We start from the raw sequence: 21,141 nt of genomic DNA, 5'->3' as shown, positions 1-21,141 counted from the left end.
ACTTCAGTTGACTCCTCATACACATATACTAAAGATCACCACTCAGTAGATCATTTTGCGACCGACGTTAATATGAAGTCCATCTGTTGCCATATTGATAAAGGAGGCATATGTAGGGTCCCTCTTGTCTCCCCCAGACTCCCTTTCCAGGGAGTAAACACACTGGTGGCTACCTTTAAAGCAAAACACTCTATATGAGCATGTTTCAGGCGTGGGTTATTTTACTACAGATCCTGCATCAGCACGCCCCACACAGGTAATGAACATAGCCCTGCTAAGAGGAATTTACCCCAAAACATTTAGCTTTTTCCTCCTTGTCTTTGCTGACTCTCTCTGCATGAGCTTAGGAATCTGGGCACCTTCCCACCGTACTTCAGAGGGAAGGAGCATGCGTCCTCCTCGCCCGCACTATACATGATGGGTTTAGGTGCTGTACCTCAGTGCGCCTCATAGACAGGTACACCACATACCTGGGGCAGGTACGGCATTGGCCAGTATTGGGACATAGCACTGTGTGTCCCACGCACCGGATAAACTGTTAACCATGTATCGGGCCTGCCATCGCAGGCCTGTGGGGCACCATTGGGGCACGTAGGTTGGCAGCACTTACACCTCAGTCTACAATAAGGAGCTGAAGGGGCAGAGAACAGGTCGTCCCCCACTCAATGCACTGTATACAAAAGGACCTGTTCACAATGTGAGCGAGTAATTCATACATCCGTACCGGTTGTCATACGTTTTAGACAATCTTTAAAGCAAGCGATTGTTTCATCTATGCTATTCGTCGGTGTAGCTCACTTAGGAAAAGAAAAGGATAGACAAATATTTTGTATACGAGGTAAAGCAGGATGACTATCAATGCGTCTAAAAACTTATGTCTCCAACACCCAAGCGTGATGAAAAAAGAGTGAACGGGAGTGTTGGTGCCTCACGGTAGCAACACCAAGGAGGGTTAAGCAGGATGGTACTCGCCTGCTACCTCAAGATCTCATCATCAGCTACCAACACTCCAAAAGCAAGAAATATGTGTAGGAAAAACAATAATTGACTGTACAAGTGCTAGGGTATGTGATTAAAGGAAAGAGAACTGTGCTATAGTATGTGCACCATATTGAACCCCATAGTGATATACAATGATATCCAAATTTGAGCTAGATCACACTGGCTTGCGTTTTTTATTCTAAGCTGCGTGATTGCTCATGTTTAAAATGCCGACATGTTTCATTGCCACTGGAAAAAACTCACGGCAACTTCTTCAGGGCGTGGGGTCTGTTCATTTCACCCTGCACCTCTGCTTGTCAATTAAAAACAATTCTGTTGGAGACAAAAGAAAAATAAACAAACATAACAACACAGAACAGGCTTGGTTGGCAACCGGTTTACCACGGGACTGGTATCCTATGTATTGCATTCTGAATCACACCATATCATATTTACCGGGATATTGCCCACCATGGGCATACCTTTACCCTTGAGTCCTTGTGGCTGTGTATACGCATTCAAGGCTCCGCTTATTCAACTCCAATCGTGAGTCTGTAATATATAATGTACAACAACGATTGTATGACTGCCAGTATCAGATGCCTACCCTGAGTGGTGTCATCGATAATTAATGCTGGTGTATCCCCGTCCTGTTAGGTGTCTACCCAGCATCTAAGTCCTTCCTTGAAACTTCCTCGTGTTTGGCATCCTGTTCGGTAAACTGTGACCCCTTACAGTGGCATACCTTTTATGGAGTTCGTACCTGACCCATACGCGTTAAAACCTCCCGCTCCAACTGAGGTTGCCCAGGTTCCTATCTTTTAATGTTTTCGTGCCGAATGCCCCAAGTTAAATGACATAAATCGAGACTCACCATGAAAGCGTCCGTGACTGGCGTTTACTCAGCCCAGCAACAACGCGGCTGTTGTGTTTCGCGGTTTAAGAACGTAGTTACGTTCACCACGTGACCTGCCTTCAAAGATCCCGTTCTCATCAGGGAATTCGCGTAGTGTAAAAAAGGGCTGCCATTTTGCAGTGGGGGGTTCCTTACTGTGCCACCCCCCGTTAGCTTGCAAAGGTATTCTACTGCATATGATTACTACACCCCAGTGGTGGATAATGTCGAATATATATAAATCGACCTATTTGTAACGTTTAAAACCGGAACCCAGGTCTTTCCAAAAATACCCCTTCGGATACATGGCACTTTGTAGTTTTTAGTTTTCTGTTGGGAACAGACCAAGTGGTTGATGGAAGTATATTGCCCTGTCCGGTCACTTCCACGATAGTGATAGGTAAAAGCTTTGAATTCTCATGTTCTCAAATTATGGCAATGAGAGTTGTGACCCGTTGTAGATGGACTCTTTGGGTTAACTCATTCCTGAAAATTTTGACCTGTTGGATGTATAATTCCCAAATTTATGCTGTCTGGGATCTGTAGTCAACTGAATACTAATGAACCTTTGATGGTGTGAGGGAAGGATTAGGCGATTCATGTATTCACCTTATTCCATTCAATAAGGTCGTTCAGTCCATTTTGGTCCACACCCTCCTGGTAAATCCAACGTGCTTCCCTATTAATCAATCTGGATTCCATATTAAACTGATCGCCTGTAACTTTTTCCAGCACTACCCAGCGCACGTCTTGAGGGGTATGTTTTTGTGTCTGAAAATGTTGTACCAATTTGGTGCTCAATTTACCTGCGCGAAGTGTACTAAGGTGTTCTTGTATCCTTGTTTTTACCTTCCTGGTGGTAAGGCCGATATAGTGGAGCTCGCAGGGGCATGTTAGTCTATAGATGACATAAGACGTATTACAGTTGCTGAATTTGTTTAAAAAACAGATTTTTTTGTTTGCAAGGGTGACGTTTTTACTAGGTGATGTAAATGCACAAACAGAGCAATTCCCACACGGGTAGTGCCCCGGAGGGATGTTGGTCTCACGTGGGCTTATTTTGGGTCTGGTATGGACCAGCCGATCTCGGATGTTCGCCGATCGTTTAAATGCAAAACGGGGTGGAGGCATTTGCATGTTGGTGGTACTAAGCAAATGCCAATACCTGCGGATAATCTGCCTGATTTTGGTGGAAAGTGGCCCAAAAGTGGTGACCACTGGAATGCATTCACCTTTTTCCTTAGAGGTTTTTTCCAACAGGGCCGCACGGGGCGTGTTATATGCTCGTTTTTTTGCTTGTCTTATGACCTTTCTGGGGTATGCTCGATGTTCTAACTTGGTGGCCAATACATTGGATTGTTCAGAGTATTCCTGTATGGTGGAACAGTTTCGGCGATATCTTAAGAACTGTCCCACAGGCAAGTTGTCGCGGAGGGCTCTGGGATGGTATGATCTATAGTGTAGCAGGGAGTTTTTATCCGTTGATTTGTGATGTACTCTGGTCACGAGCTTATCATCCTCTGCCTGAATATCAAGGTCCAGATATACTGCAGATGTTTTGCTCATTTCCCAGGTGAACTTTAAACAGCTATCTAGACCATTCAGCCAAGAAAGAAAATCCTTTAGTCTCTCTTCCGTGCCTTCCCATATGCACAGTACATCGTCTATATATCTCTTCCAGAGGACAATGTTCCTCTGGAAGAGATTGGTGTCAGAATGGATGTGGTACGCTTCAAACTGGCCTACATAAATGCAGGCCAGACTGGGGGCGAATGTAGCCCCCATCGAAGTCCCAGACACCTGGAGATATACCTGATCCTTGCATGAGAAGAAGTTTTGGGTCAATGCAATCTCTATGCATTGAAGGACAAAGGTTTGTGGACAGTCATAGAACCATTCAGAATCCCTCAGGGCACGCGCTGCTGCCACCAGCGTCGCCTCCTGAGGGATACTGGTGTACAACGACTCTATGTCAATGGTTACAAGGAATTGGTTTGCAGGATTGTATGAGACATTCTCCAGTATTCTCAAAACGTCCGTAGTGTCCTGGACGTATGAGGGTTGGGTGATGACACATTCCCTTAGGAAGAAGTCTGCAAACTGTGATAGTGGTTCTAATAATGATTGAATGCCAGAGACGATGGGTCGTCCCGGGGGAGGCTGTTGTTTCTTATGGATTTTGGGTACAATGTAGAACGCCGGCATTCTTGGTTTCATGTTAATCAGAAATTCGGCTTCCCTGTATGTAACCCATTTCTTTTCTTTAGCCTCTGTCACCAATTGGATGATGGTCGCCTGCAGGTCATTGGTGGGGTCCCGCGCCAGGGGTCTATAATTACAGCGGTTCCCCAGAAGCCTAGCCACTTCTGTGTCGTAATCAAGGGTATCCATCACTACCACCGCCCCGCCTTTATCGGCTGGCTTAATAGTGATTGTCTGGTTGTTTTGTAGACTTTTCAATGCCTGCCAGTCTCTGGAACTCATGTTACTGTGGCCCACAGTGTGCATATTGTGTTCAATCTGGCTGATATCCTGTAAGATCTTCTGTTCAAAAACCACAGTTTCAGTGCCTACTGTATTTCCGGGGGGACAAAACTGGGAGGGGCAACGTAAGTCTGTGGAGAAATTAGACACACTTTCCTTTTCCTTCCCATCAAAATACTTCTTAAGTTTGATCTTCCTCATGAGCCCGTACAGTTCTGCCCGAAGTTGGAACCCGTCATGCCGGGGGGTGGGGACAAACCCCAATCCTTTGTTAAGTACTTCAATTTCCATGTCTGTGAGAGGATATTTAGAAAGATTGACCACGATGTTGTTGTCATTTACAATTAAAGGGGTGTTCTGCCTCTGCTGCGAGTGATCCTCGGGGAGAAGGATTGCCAAGTTGAGTTCGGGTTCTGACGAGCCCGACCCCGTCCCCGGCCTCTGTAATTGTTCCCCCTTTGATCTGCAGTGTTGTGTGTCTGTTGGCCTAAAAAAACCCTAAACATTGCTCCCAAATCCTCGTTGGTTCTATCCTGGGGATTGAATCTAACCTTTTGGTTAGAGGTAGATGCTTGGGCAGTGGTCTTGTCATCTTCACTGCTTGTATTATCAAACGTCCAGTTGTTAGGTGTCCTTCTGCCCTGTTGACGACCTCCCCTATTGTTTTTCCTACACATATTTCTTGCTTTTGGAGTGTTGGTAGCTGATGATGAGATCTTGAGGTAGCAGGCGAGTACCATCCTGCTTAACCCTCCTTGGTGTTGCTACCGTGAGGCACCAACACTCCCGTTCACTCTTTTTTCATCACGCTTGGGTGTTGGAGACATAAGTTTTTAGACGCATTGATAGTCATCCTGCTTTACCTCGTATACAAAATATTTGTCTATCCTTTTCTTTTCCTAAGTGAGCTACACCGACGAATAGCATAGATGAAACAATCGCTTGCTTTAAAGATTGTCTAAAACGTATGACAACCGGTACGGATGTATGAATTACTCGCTCACATTGTGAACAGGTCCTTTTGTATACATCACTTACACCTCAGCCAACCCTCACTGGGTCGTCCCATACCATGAGGCCAACCCCCCTGGGACAATCCTGAAGGGCGCAGAGGGGGTGGTAGGCTAAAGGGCCGGGTGGGTCAATATGTAGGGTGCCTGCCCAGGTAGTGAGGAACCCCCCACGTGGGGCTTCCCCTGCCTTGGAGATCGGCTCTTCCCATAGGATTTATTTATTTATTTTAAAAGTTTTATATAGCGCTAGCTTGACCCATAGGTATTAAAGCGCTTTACATACACACTGTAAAAAACAGAAGGAAATTGCATTACATAGTAGGCAGGCAGAAAGGAAGCAAACCAGAGATAAAAAAAATACAGCATGAGAAATAAGTAAACAGTGCATCGGAGGGGGAGAGAACAAAAAAAAAGGTGGTTAACACAGTCCGGTCACCAACTATCCTTGAATGTCAAGAGAGAGAGGAGTCAACTCAGATATTGAAGTCCTGATACTCCTGGGGTGTTGCCGATTCTTATATGGCCTCAGGGCTCATAGCACATTCTCACTGTCAAGGCATTGTGGAAGTGCAGCGCTTTCCTACACAGGCTAGGAAGAGATGCTGACATAGTTTTCCAAAACTTATGCTGTTTTGAGGATGTCCAGCCTGCTGTTGCAGGCTTGAGGATGCGCCCTGGCACCTATGGCATTTTGGATAGGTGCCCAGCCTACCATCACAGGCCGGTGAGTGCATACCTGTATCCCAGGGGTTCTAACACCCAGGTTAGGCCTGCCGTTGCAGGGCTGTGTCTACACGCTTGCACCCATGGTGCAAGAGGCAAGGTGCCCAATCACACCCATAAGGGGCCAACCGAGTACGGCTGGCCCAGGCATGGTTGTGTGTGCGCTCTCACACTAAGGTCCTAGGGCCTGGGAGGCCTGGTCCAGCCTGCCATGCAGGCCGGTGTGTGTTCACTGGCATCTATAATGATTAAAATCATAGCCTGCCATTGCAGACCTCTGTGTGTGCACCCGCACCTATGGTGCTCGTGAGTGCATGTACAGCCTGCCATCGTAGTCCTATGAGTGCGCACTGATCCTATATTAGTGAACATGTGTCCAGTCTGCTATTGCAGACTTGTGTGGTAGCACTTGCACCCCTGTGCTAGGGAGTATGTGTTCAACCTGCCAATGGAGGTCTGTTTGCGCGCTAGCGCACAAGCGCCTAGATAGTGAGGAACACCTGTATGTGTTTTCACTAACTATGAGACTTGCTATTGCCATAGATTAACATATGGAAGTGGTTGTCATTACTTCGGGATGCAATAGTGGATTGCAGAGGAGCAGCCTCATGATGTCTCCTATCAATGGGTTCACCATGCCAAACCCTTTCCAGTGGTAAAGAATGGTTTGAGCATAACTCACTTAGAAATGCTCATATTCGTTAAGTGCCATTTCTATGTGCTAAGAGTCTTGTGCGCCATGGCGCCTGGCTCTTGAGGATCACAGGGGTTGGAGGAATGCATCTGTGCATTCCCCAGTGACAGCCAAATCCCATGGGCATACCACTAGAATGACAGGCCTCTGACATTTGAGGGCTGAATGGGATAGATTGGAGAGAGAGGTTTTGACACTTGTCCTCTAGGGGCCAAAGCATGGCCCCACTAAAGATTAAGATCTACATTCCACTGCCCCATGGCAGACAGGCCTACAATTCAGGGGGGACATTCATGGTTCAAAGGGAAACCCCTTAAACCACCCCTAACTTCAAAGACACAGGACTGAATAACTACTGGTGCCATTGTGCATCAGACATTGTGACTCCTTTCCAGAACGGGAATTTGCAACTCTACGCTGTGTGTGACTGGAATTGCCTTGTGCAACCTATATTAACGTGCACCGGTCATTGTGCCTCATTTCCAGGGTGGTGCAGAATTTGCAACTCTTTGTGTTTCAGACCGGAAGTATCTAGTGCAACCCATTCAAAGCATACCAGCATTGCGCCCGGATTGCCTAAGCACGACCTTGATCAACGTGTACCGGTTGGGTTGCCACCTCCTACTGCCCCTGTGCTACTCTCTATTCATAGGTTGTTGCCCTTTTGACCCTCATCGTGGCGGACCAACTGCCCTCTCCATACTTGGCCCCTCCCGAAGACATCTTGGTGCCAGGTTGTAGCAAGAGAGATTGACTTGGGTGAAGGAACGCTTCCAAGACAGTTTGAAAGCTGGTCAAGAGACTCCATTGTGTTTTGAAACCTGTGGGTAAACGTCCTTAGTGGCTTCTAAACTCCCCTTGTTTACGTCTACCTCCTAATTAAACTTTGCTACACATCCCCACCTTCTTCCCGAGGATCCAGACTAAATGTGACTTCGGCCGTGTGTGGCCTAGTATCAAGGAGGAGGGGCTAGTTATCTTGCAACTGAAGGTATAGGACAGTTGGGGTGAACTAGATGGTGGAGGGAGGCTGGGGCCACAGAGTCTGCAGGATGTTTTCCATTAACCATTAACCTGCTGGGTACAAGTGGCACCGCATTAGGGTGCTGAGTACGGATGTGTGCAAGAGCGTTCCATATGTACTGGGCTGATACCTGTCACATCATGTAGCGATGCAGAGTGAGTTTGTGTGAGTGAAAGTGATTGCTGAATACAACACTGGACTGCGGTACAGCTTTATACATTGAGTTCATGCCAAAAGAAGAATACATTAGACATTAGGTTTTCTGGCGTGGCTCCTGCCCGCGGTGCTGCTAAAAAGTGTTCTAATTTTGTGTATGTACATATCTTCGATATCGTTGTGACCTGAGGTGTACCCTATAACTGTGTTTGATTGGGTGAACAGCACATTGCACCGCATAAGGGTGCTCTCCCTATGGGGGAGGGGGTTGGATTAGGAATTGTCCACAGTGTGAATACCATTGATATCGTAACAATACTAGTGGGCCTAGTATTGCAGTAATGTTACGAAATGTGTTTCATGCCCAAAAGTACATGATATACATGTTAAAATGATTTAATTTGTTTGGAATACAAATGTTATTTACATAAATCCTGTGTGAAGTCTCTTTTGTGACACAGTGTATTAATAGTGAGTGATTGTTGTGTCTTTCCTTTACACATGGCCTCTGAATTAAGCCTGACTGCTAACACAGATTATACAGCGAGTGTAATCAACCGCCCTTGACAGTAGTGGTAGGTTCTACCTGTGCGGGGAGAGACTTTCCAACTGGAAGTGCATGCGTCATCGGGTGTTTCCTCGCCGCATCAGCAATCAGTGGCACAGCTGAGAGCTCCACATAGTATACAGAGCTCCCACACCAGGTCCTCATCAAATAAGGGGGCATTCACACCATTTCCTTCACAATGATGAGAGTTTCTAGCTCTTCACAGGTTTAAGGATTGTTTAAATTAAAGACAGCTGAGTCAAATAAAAGGTGTGCCTCGTCACGCCACACTTAACGTCAGGCAACCCACCCCTTTAAAAATGACAGCACAGTGCATCCAACCGTTCTACTGGGATGGGTGGGACCGACATGGGCACTTCTCCTTGACAAAGTAAGTGAATGGGAGAAGAGTCTGCCAGCGCTGTGGTAATTTTGGCATAAATAATCCAATAAGAGAAAAAGAAAGGTCCATGAGGACCTTTATAGTATTACTTTTACTTTGACTTTTTATTGAGTGTCTCTTTGGGTGCCTTGGCTACTCAGGTATTCACCTATCTAACTTACACATCCCCGAGTGTGTGACTACAGGAGACACCCACCCAGAAAAGACCATGAGGTAAGTGCCCATGATGCAGCGTGGAATACAAAATCCCTCCCTCCGTCACAGACCGCAAATCACCTAGACACACTCATTCACTACTTTCGCTGGTGGGGCCCATAACACCAACATTCATCCTCTATTGGTCTGTGCTCCTAAGCACAGACCAAACTTGGGGCAACAACGGTCAATGGTCAGGAACTCCTACAAAATGACCAAAACCCACCAATCTTCACCCAAAAGCTGCCATTGATCCAGCGAACTATTAATACAGCTATTCCAAATTGACAAAGGGTTCTGAACACTGAGAGCACTACAGAAAAAGTCAAACAAATAAAAATTTGTATTTGGAATATCAACGGCCTGGCAAGCAAAAGACACGACCCTGAATTCCTGCAGTACCTAAACCAATTCGACCTCCTGCTCCTCCAAGAAACTTGGGAGGAAGAACCATTCGAAATTCAAGGGTTTACATCATGCTTTCTCCCGGCCAGCAAAAATTCTATCTTTGGACGCAGATCAGGAGGTCTTGCCATCTTGGCATCCATAGCCACAATAGGAACAATAAAACCCACAGAGTTTTACATATCCCCCCCCAGCGGAATCCTGACGGTTAAAACCCAGCTAACACTACAACAACATACTCAAGAGGTTATAATAATAAATACTTATATTCATCCTACACAAAAACGAAAAGCAGCAAATGAACTGATAAAAGTACTGCAAAAAATCTCCGAAGAAGACCAGTCCGACCAGATCATAGTCGGTGGTGACTTCAATATGTTCCTCATCAACACAGACCACGATAATAACATTCAGCAAGAACTCAGCTCCGCGTGGGGCGTGCCAAGACAAAGCATGGCTAAAACAGATAAATCAACAACCAACTCAAAAAAACTATTGAGACAGCTAGAAGACCTCAACCTAAGGGCACTTAACGGGCGACTTGCTGGCGACAATCCACCGGCCCCAACATTTCATTCCAATAATCACACCTCCCATCTCGACTACACCTTTACATCCTTAAACATGTTCCCAATGATAACAACATTTAGGATAGGGGTCAACGACCTTAGTGACCACCTCCCCCAAGAAATCTGTATAAAAGCAAGAGCACTATTAAACACAGAACCATACACCGGCCCAAAGATAGACACAACATCAAACCTAAGGCGACTTCGATGTAACTCCAACAACATCACTACAATAAGTCTCGACGTAAAATCTTTATACATTCAAACAGTAAAGCGCCTGAACACACCATCAAAAGAATGGCAAAACTTCACCCAAAAAGTTGCAGACAAATTATCTAAGGGTCCAGTAAAGAAGCCTCCGTATGGCAAGGGACACCTAAATAAAACATCACTCTCTCCAGGCATGAAGATCCAAAAACGAATAATAAACCACACGCTGAGAAAGATACGGCAAGACCCGGACAATAAAGATATGCAGGCAACCTTGAGGGAAGCTAAAAAAACACTAAAACAGAAGAAATGGGAGAAACAGAAAAATAAAAACGATCAACTGTGGGCAAAACTATTCCACGAAGCGAAACAAAAAAACAGCTCTAAATTCTGGAGAATGATCAAGGAAATAAAAAATCCTGACCATGGTGGCATAGATTCTAACATCACAGAAGAAGCATGGATAAACCATCTAGCCAGTCACTTTAATAGCGAGGCTACAACTAAAGAGGAAGTGCTAAGGAGGTTGAGCACGGATGACGTGGAGGTAGTACCAGGATACCACCAAAGAGAAGCAAACAACAAACGCAGCACTTTCATCTTGAAAGCGAACGATTTAAAGAATGACGCCGACACCTCAACAGTCTCAGATCCACAGCCATCGACGATTGGGACTGAAGACATCAGAAGACAAATAGCGAAAGGAAGACCAACAGGAGCCCCTGGACCCAATGGCTTACCATCAATGCTTTACAAAAACGACGTAGAGTTCTGGAGCGTCGCGTTAACATCTTTATTCAACTACGCAAAAACTAATCAGTTTCTACCAGAGTCATGGCATGGTTCAATAATCAGTCCAATCCATAAACATTCGAGCAAAAAAGACCCAAAAAATTACCGTCTGATAGCACTAATTGACGTAGAAGCTAAATACTTTGCAGGGATCATACTAGAGGAATTAACCTCATGGGCCGCCGCAAACTCGGTAATCCCGAACACCCAAACCGGATTCCGTCAGGGCCAAGGAACAATTACAAACATCACGGCCCTGACTCTACTGATGGAATCAGCAAGAGATAACAATAAATCTTTATATCTCTCCTTCATCGACTATACTGCAGCGTTCGATCATGTAGACCGCAACATGTTATGGCAAAAACTGACCAAATGGGGCATACCTGTTCATCTCTTAAACGTACTGATAGCACTACACTCTGACACCTGGATTAAAGTGAAACTTGGTGCAGGCACACATCTTTCAAAACCAATAAAAACAACAAAGGGCCTCAAACAAGGCTGTGTCCTAGCCCCAATGCTATTCAACCTCTTCCTAGCCGACCTGCCCGGCGAACTAGACAAAAAATACTGCCATGCACCAAAGCTAGGGAAGACCACACTATCCAACCTGCTGTATGCAGACGACCTGGTGCTCATCAGCCAGACACCCATTGGTCTTCAGCACCTTCTAAACACCATCTACGATTTTTCAAATAAAAATGCACTGCAGATAAATTTCAATAAATCTAAGGTTATGGCAGTAAACTACAAAAAGAAAAGGGAACATAATTGGCATATAAATGGAGAACGATTGGAAAACGTAACAACTTACAAATACTTGGGCATAATACTGGACTCGAAGATCACTTTTAAACCCCAGCTGGACTCCCTGCGAGGCAAGGGAATGGCAACCTCCCTTGCCCTAAAATCCTTAAAAACTAAACTCCCAGATCTGACCTTCTATCCACTTCTCCAAGTACTTCGTGCAAAACTGCAACCAACACTCACCTACGGGAGCGAACCCCTTCAAGGAAAAGACGCCACTCTTCTGGACACAATCATCTCAAACTCTTACAGGCTCATCTTTAACTTGCCAAAACAAGTCTCCTCAGCACAAATACGACTGGAATTTGGCATCGCGAAACAAACCTTAGAAAGACGGTGTGCATACGTCACTGCCTGGCACAAGATACGTAACGCCAACAATGATTCCCTAAATTCTAACATCTGGGATGAGACTCTTCAGCATCAAAAATCATCAGCGAGGAAGTATTTAATTGACTCTCTTGAAGTGCTGGGCCTATCCAACTTATGGGACATTCCAACAGACCATGTGACGTTTAAAAAAACAGCCAAAAAAGTAGTTAGACTCATCTCTAAAACTGAAGACAAGGAGGCCCTGACAAAAAAAGCACATGGTTGGGTAATCCTTAATGATTATGGTCCAATGCAACCACAGGCTTACCTCAATGTGGGCATGAACCTAAGAATGAAAGAGAAATTTTTAAAAATGCGTCTGGGCGTAATCCCGGTATATCCTCACCTACCGCCCTGGATAAGGAAAAATCTTGATCCACAATGCCGTCTGTGTAAAGCAGGAAAGGAAGACCTTGTCCACGCAGTGTGCATCTGCCCCAAACTGAAAGATCTGAGATGCAAATTCCTGCGAGACTCATTCAAAACCTATGGTATACGGACATGCAGACAGGCAGTCAAACTTTGCTTCAATCCCAGCAAAACAAAACTAAACTGTCAGGTCGTAAAATTCTTTGAACTGGCCGGAGTCAGATACATGAGAGCTTGAGGACTGTTGATTTTAACAATGCAACACTTTAATCTGAATCAACTTGGCAAACGCACAGGACAGAGAGAACTTTTAAATACCCTTTGGTTAATTCTCTTTGCAATTTTTAATTGTCCTTTTAAATGTTTTTTATTCGACTTGTAAAGATTTTAATTAATCATGTACAAATAAAATATTTACTTACTTACTTACTAAGGAGGTGATTATTCCGTTCGCTGTAATGGAAGGAAAATACCTGTTTGTCTCCAATAACCGATAGATCCACCTAACCTTCTTTGCCTCATTAAGGGCCTCATGTAGGTAGCTAAATCCCGGTCGGTAACGGCCGAAATTCGGTAAATATCCCGTTACCGACCGGTATTTAGCTATTTGAGATGTAGGAGGCATAATTTCAGGATTCGGTAAATTACCGAATCGGTAAAATACCGATTCGGTAAATACCGAATCCTGAAATCATATGTAGGGAGCACTCTAAAGAGTGAAAATTAGTATTAAGAATTCGTTATTTACCACCAAATACAGGTTGGTGATAAATAACGAATACCTTGCAAAAAGTAATATTTTGCAGATTTAAAAGTGCCATGTGGCAGACATACATGCCCTTAGGGCATTTATGTGCGCCACATGTGCACACATGCACGATTCAGGGGTGCAACAGGGTGTCAATGTGACACCCTGCCACCCTTGAATATGCTCCCCCCATTACCGAATCGGTATTTACCGAATCGGTAATGGTGAATGGCTTCCCATTGATTCCTATGGGCCTCCAGGCCCATAGGAATCAATGGGAAGGTATGCCTCATTACCGAATCGGTAAATACCGATTCATAATTACCGAATTTTTCCGATTCGGTAACATTTACCGAATAATTACCTACATCCTATTTACCGATTCATAAATACCGAAGCGGTAAAATTCGGTAATTATGAATCGGTAAATTGGATGTTACCTACATGAGGCCCCAAGACTTGAACATCATCATTAGTATCCCTTCCATGGATCGCCCATGAATCAACTAGCTGCTGGTTAAGGTGATTTCTAAATCTATAATTCCTTTACATTAATACATTTTCTCAAATAATAACCCGACACAGTTCTTGTAATCAATAATTCAAATTTTATCTAAATAATGTGAGGAAAAAGTCATTAATTATTCGAGCAGATGATCATCATATTTACCTATTCTGGCTAAATGTCGTCCTCTAAGTCAAATTCAGATCTTTTGTCTCTTTATGCCCATAAAAGCGATTTATTCAGTTCGTCAAGAAATTGGGCATCTGATCAGTCCGTCAGAGTATCAGGGAAACAGCTGTCCTGCAGTGTCACCGTCCTCTCTGTCAGCATAACGTCAGGAAATCGAGATGGCGATCAAATAGCGAAGGCTACGACCCTCTCTATTCTACTCTTTTTATACTAAAAATCATTGACACATGTATCAAGTTATGAGCTATAGACCTTCTGATTTGTCAATTTAGTATAGTTCTTTAGGTTTCTCACAGGCATCTTGTCATGAGGTCATGACACGGGTAAAATCCGGTTCGAAGAAGTGTCCTTTGTTTTATGAATTCTTGGACGTGGTCCCGGAGTAACCTTGATGGGTACAGTCGGTCTGAGGTCGCACAAAGGCCACAGTAGCTTGCCATTGGCGCATGCGCACTTGGTCCAAGACTAAGTATTCGTCAGGTCAGCACTATTCATCACCTCGGTCGGCCATTTTGACTAGGCCAGAATGGGTAACTTAAGCAAAGAAACACAAAAACGAAATTAATACATGGAAATGACTAATAAAATGTTATTCCCTCGCTAAACCCCTTATGTGTATGTATTTATCTAGCAAAAGCAATACTCATTGCGGGTTATACTCTGATTATAAAGCACAAATCACCAAATACATCACGAAAGCAACATATAACATGCAATATTCTAATTGTCTATCATTAGTATGCGTACATATTTTAGTTTACGTATTTATTAGGCCATGCAACTGCAATCCCCACGTATATTTCTTATTTTAGTAAAGTTGGTAAGTTCTCACAGCAAACCATTAGTACGATTACTATTAATTAATTATTCTTATTAATATAAACATGCAAAATGGAGAGGGTATACAATTTTTAAAGAAAATCCCACTCCAGCACCCACAGGCACTAGGTAAAGTCTAATACTGACACAGAAAATGTGCATGTGTGTTCTATTCACATGTGTCTTTGTCACTTTGTACGCATTTATAGTACGAGTATGTGTTTTTATCACATGTGCCACGTTTGTATTTTCTCTATGTTTTTAAATACCTAAAAATATAACACATGATCTACATGTGGCAGATACTGTGAATGACGCATGATATATATCTGTCTGCCCTAAATGCTATTGCTACCTTCTTATTTGTGTTTCCCTTACAAGGTAAGGTGGTGATCTAAAAAAGAGAGGCAGGTTCTCTCTTCAAATCCTTTTACTTCCTCACTTTAATTAAAGTATATGGTCCCATAGATTAGCCCTGACGAATGCCTGAGACCTATTTATGCTGTCCAAGGACAGAAACATGTTGGCATTGCAGAGGTATGCAGGGGCAATAATACCAATCAATGTTCTCTTATAAATCCCCCTATGGTATTTTTGAGTCAGACCTAGGGTTCTACCTTAATAAAGGGTTCTTTGTGGTTTACTGTAAGGTATTTTTAAAAGCACTAAATAGATCTCAGAAACCTATCCAGAATTTTTTTTTTTTATAAGAACTCCCTCAAGACAGCCCAACTTGGGGTTGAGTCCGCCCTATCTTACCAGGGTGGGACGAGGTGGCCTATTATGAAGCATGTCACATTCCATCAGAGAGACCGCCTCATCCAATTTCCGGAAGTGCCAGATTCTACGGTAGCCAGATTTGCGGAGGTGGACAGGACCTCAAGAAAAGCATTTGAAGAAAATCCTTTTTCAGATGTTCTCTAACAGGTTACCAAGCTATATTTGTGTTTCGAGTGATGCTTGAATTAATATCAGCCATGGCAATCACTTGGGCCACATCCCTTCCATAATTTTTCACCCACCATGCCACCTCAGTTTGGAACCAGCCATATGCAAATCAGTCTTGACCCCGCTCTTCATGTGAACAGTCCAGCCTGATCTGCCTGGACAGGTCCTCTCTGAACTGGAACACAAGCAACCCAGGACCGATTTTGAACTTTTTAGGGCTCTTCAGCCCGGTATATGTTGAGTCCAGTGGCACAGTGAGCCTGTGATCCACGTCTGGGTATACCTGGTGCACTTAGGGCATCAAATGCAATAAAAACAAGATGATAGATGGAATACTTGACAGTCACTCAGGTTCGCATCACAATCCATTGTTTTTTGCCCACCATGCCACATCAGTTTGGACTCTGCCATGTTGTCTAAGGCAAAGGCAAATTTTGAAAGAGATGCTATTACCCAAAACCTATGGAAGTTTACAGGTATTGCTTGCACAAGTCTACTGGACGGAAGTTTGCAAACTGCTTGATCAGAGAGAGTTATGGTGATCACAGTAAGGCTGCTACTTAGGCAAACAGGATTCGACAGGCAGTGTCTAATGGCTGATTGGGAATTTTATAGATTGAGTGCTGCCTATTTAAGATTCTTCTTTGTAAAAAATGGAGGCTGTTGTCTCAGAAATGATCTACATAGCATATTACTGTCAAGGAGTGGAATAGTGTAGAGGCAGGGTGAAGTGCAAGCACTGGTGGAGTGGCAGGACTGGTGGTGGGGGTTCAGTTAGCAGAGTGAGAGATCAGATCAAACCTAGGAGGATGAAAACAGAACTGCAAATCAGGCCAGTCTAGGCTGATGGTAGCCTCTGTTTGTTGTGGTTGGTAGACGTGCAAAGGTCTGTTACGGAGGGACCGCACCAGTAAAATCTGGAATGAGTCCTATTGTACTGAAGAGTCTATTTTACTTTTAGTTTCCAAATTAAGTGTTATCACTCTTAACATGTCCAAACTAATCTATTTTAAAATTCACTTTGGAGTCTGAATGGCACTGTCAATTTATTTTCTTACAGATAAACAACAGGAGACGAGCACAGCTACCACCTCTCAAAGTGAGTAATCTTTTTTCATTTGTACACCTCATTCTTCTACTCTGTCCCACTCTGGCCCTTTACTGTCATTGTTAAGGGCACTTCCCTCCATCTAGTGAAAAGGAATTATAATCAGAAATTAGTTCTTACACATGGTCCAATAAGCACCCTTAACATCAGATCCTGATTGAGCAATACATGTTTGTCTGTGAAATCTACCAAGCAATGCATGCATCTGTGGAATTGGCCAATACTCCCCACTACACAATAGGCTAGATTAAGAGCATACTGTCATGTCAGACACACATTTAAAGTAGTACTATATCTATCACACTAGATATCCTCCGCTCACTCTGAGGACTCACCGTCATGCAACACTTAACCTGATACCATTGGACAGCCCATTTACCCTTCTGCGCTGATAGGCTGTAACTGTAATCAATTTGATCTTTACTGCCAATCCGAGTACAAAAGCCAAGTCAACAACAACTCTTGAATGTCCTCACCAATATTAAACTGTTTTGACATAATGTTTGGTACGCTGCTGCACAAACAGTTCACAGGAGCTTCTGCTTCATGGCTTAAGTCAGTTGCCTATCCTGTAGTACAAAATACATACTAATGTTTTTCCTATATGTTATGTTGTTATGTTATTTCTTCTTGATATAGCGCAACGACTCATACCCGAAGTTATATCTCTGTGCTCTGCCAGCACAGAAACACCACAACACCCTAAAACAGCCTGGTCATTAAATGTTTTTTAAACTTGGCAAAGTCAAAACAGCAGCGCCGATGGGGCTCTGCTTCCAAATTTGGAGGCGCAGATGTGGGGAATGGTCAGAAGTGGGACAGTAATACCGCAATTTGTCTTTTAGATATGTGGAGGCTCCACCCATCAAAGACATGGGGGTAAGACAACAGACCTTGAAAATGGTCCGCTTTCTGACTGGAAGCCAAGGTTGCATTCTCAGGTTGGGTGCCGAGGGAGATCCTGCCGGAAGATTTCAAACCAGTCACGCAGCCGTCTTCTGTACCACCTGTAGTTTGGCCAATAATGTGTCATTGGGGGCCATAGGTAATGTGTTTTCATAGTCAAGGAGACTAATGACTAGGCCCTGGACCAGAGATTTCCTTGCACAGGATGGTAGCCAGGGGTAGACTATCCTCAGTAGCCGCATGGTTGCAAAGCAGGCCCCGCAGATTGCGGAGATATGGTCTTTCATGGGTAAAGCCTGATCCAATTTGACACCCAGTGTTTTCATGACTAGCATGGGGGAAAGAGATGCCCCGAGTTCAGAAGGCCACCAGTTAAGGGACCAGAGGTGCTGGGCTTTGCCAAACACCAGTATTTCTGTTTTATCGCTGTTCAGTGAAAGACAGTTCGCTGTCATCCAGGCAGCGATCCTTTTCATACAGTCCATGAATCTGTGCTTTACACCATCATAATCCTGGCCAAATGAGATGATCAGCTGGGTATCATCCGCACATAATATAACATGAAAGCCACAAGATTCAACAACCTGGGTAAAGGGGAGCTACGTATATGTTAAGCAATGTTAGGCTCAAGGATAATCCCTCAGGCATCCTTTGGAGATCGTCTGTGTGTGACTGTCTAAGACGTCAGCGAGCCACAGTAAGGCATTGCCACTGACACCGATCTCACACAGTATTTATAGCAGTATATCATGGGAGACGGTGCCAAAGGCTGCTGACAGGTCCTACAGCATAGGTATGGAAGGAAAGCCTGCATGAAGAGTGAGGTGGATGGTGTCCGTAACTACCTCCAGCATGATTTCAGTACAGTAGCCAGCTCTGAATCCTGATTGGGAGGCATCAATAATTTTAAAGTCCTCGAGGAATGCCATAAGCTGGTTGCTGAATGGGCTTACAAGATTTTCCCCAATAGTGGGAGAAGTGAGATGAGGCGGTAGTTGGACAAACTTTCTGGTTCTGCATTTTGTTTTTTCAATATAAGAGACACCAGAATGGCCTTCCAAGCTAATGGTATTTTGACCATGTCTAAGGATAGATTGAAAAGTGAGAGAATAGCAGGTGTTATAAAAGTCGTAAGATTAGCAGTGATCCTGGGCGGGCATATGTCCGCTGGTGAGCCAGATTTAACTTTAGCCAGGAGCCCAAGAATTTGATATAACGTAACAGGTGGGAACCTATCTAGGTGGAGGGTGAAGTCAGATGGGGACGCCATGAGATCAGTTGGGTTAGTCTGACTTTAGCTGATGGGAAACAGATGATTTACATTTTTGCCTCAAAAAGTCAGCCAAAGAGTCACACAGTTGCTGAGAGGCTGGAATACAAAAAGGCACGAGACTTGGTTAAATCATTAAGCACGCTGTACAGCTCTTTGGACGTGTTGCCAGCATTCTCGATTTTGTTAGTAATGTAGCTTCTCCTAATTTTCCTTATGTGTTAGAAATGGGATCTCTGGTTGGCTAAGGCTTGCACCAAAGCCAGGCAGAGACCACCACTCTAGTCAGGGCAAGGGAGTTACATGCCAAAGATAACCCCTGCTCACCCCCTTGGTAGCTTGGCACAAGCAGTCAGGCTTATCCCGGAGGTCATGTGTAAAGCATTTGCGCACGCACACAGCAACAACATCCCAGACACACTACAAAAGGAACTCCACACAAGGTTATATCGAAAATAGCCTTTGTATTCTCATAACACATTAGAATAGTAAACACAATATACATGGTGCCACCTGGCACAAGATCATATTTACAAGGGATTATTTACACCTGACGGGGCCAACTGGACCACTGTCAGTACCATCACAAAGTGAACTTAGTAAATGTAGAACTTATCATAAACATAGAACACAACCAGCGACCACTGGTAATCAATGTACTTAGCATCAGCCTGTAACATAAACTACATTATGCACAGTATCACATTAGGCGCGAATACATGCTGAGCCAACCTCACCAGCATAAACACGTTATGCAATTCTCTCATAAGTCTAAAACACATTAGACCCTAACCTCCTAAGCATAACTCACATTAGGGGCATAAATCACACAGTGGAACATAATCTCACTAGCATAAACCATAATATGGAAAACAACCTCATGATCATAAAACACATTTAGAGGTATAACACAGGGTGCGTAAATCATACTAAATGAATAACATTTCCTGGCGCCCTACAACCCTCACAGTCCCCCTGGCCAACTGGCCATCTCAAAAAGGGGGCTCAAATTCCCTGTGTCCCGAAAGTCAGGCCGCGCTGCCTAAGCAACGAAAGTCAAGGGTGCGCCACTGCGCAAACCTAAATGTAGCAGCTGCCCACTACTTGTTGGGCAGCTGACAACCATAACGTGAGGGCCTAAACAATTCAGCTGGCACTAATTGCTGCGCAGCTGTAAATAATGGGGAAGGCCGGGCACCTCTTGTGCCACTTCTGTCCCTCTCAGGGACTTTCTCAAGAATTGCGCCACACGTTGCAGCGGCCCGCGCTGGTGCGGCGCAGCTGGGGAGAGAACAAATGGGCCCTGGCACAACTGTGCCCTCTGGGCCTGGTTGGGGCTCTTAATAAACTGTGCCCCTGTTGGAGCCCTCGGGGGCTACACTAAAACACAAATGCCCCCATTGGAGCCACACAGGCTCTCAGGACAACTAGGCCCCACGTTGGAGCGACCAAGGCTCTGTAAAATATGCCCCCCAAAGAATTGGCTCCCAAGCGTTGGAGCGACCCGCTGCCAGTCGGGGCCGCTCTGACTGTGTGCCTCTCCCAGGCACTACATACTCGAGCCCCACTCACCGGCTCACTGGCGCTGCTCCGGGCCTCTTTAGACTTCACCTGGGCACCCTCCTGGGACCCAGGACTTCGGACTCTTCCTGCCGTGCTGCTCCGGTCTCCACAAGGCTTAACTGGGACCGGCAGCACTTCTCCTGACACCGTGGGGCTCCCTCTTCCCCACGGGTGCCCCGTCTGACTTTGGCGGCATCTCCTCTTCACCCGGGCCCCCTCCTGGGATCCAGGACTCTCTGGCAATACGTGGGGCTCCCTCAACTCACGGGAGCCCCGCGAGGCATGCACAGACTTCCGCGCCGCCTTCTTCTCTTCTTGGCCAATCCCTGGGCGCGGGGCTTCCCTTGGAAGGCGGAAGTCCCGCCCCATGACAGGCACGACGCTGCCTGACTTCCCATTTTGCGGCGCGGCCGCGGCTGTGAATACGAGGGGTAGGCTCCCTA

The 21,141-nt window shown here is 44.9% G+C and overlaps 1 protein-coding gene across 3 annotated transcripts in view; it reads left to right on the top strand.

Annotated features, from left to right (window-relative positions):
- The window catches only part of LOC146809526 (leukocyte immunoglobulin-like receptor subfamily A member 2), a 567,796-nt gene that overhangs the window by 367,184 nt on the left and 179,471 nt on the right, over window positions 1-21,141 (top strand). For all 3 annotated transcript variants that reach the window (XM_085616353.1, XM_085616354.1, XM_085616352.1), the window contains exon 6: window positions 16,912-16,950. In XM_085616353.1, coding sequence (XP_085472479.1) covers window positions 16,912-16,950 — 39 coding nt within the window. The remainder of the gene's footprint in view (window positions 1-16,911; window positions 16,951-21,141) is intronic.

This window comes from Triturus cristatus, chromosome 7 (assembly GCF_964204655.1).
Source record: "Triturus cristatus chromosome 7, aTriCri1.1, whole genome shotgun sequence".
NCBI lineage: Eukaryota > Metazoa > Chordata > Amphibia > Caudata > Salamandridae > Triturus > Triturus cristatus.
The sequence above is the reverse complement of the archived record's forward strand: the minus strand, read 5'-3'. Positions and strand labels throughout refer to the sequence as shown.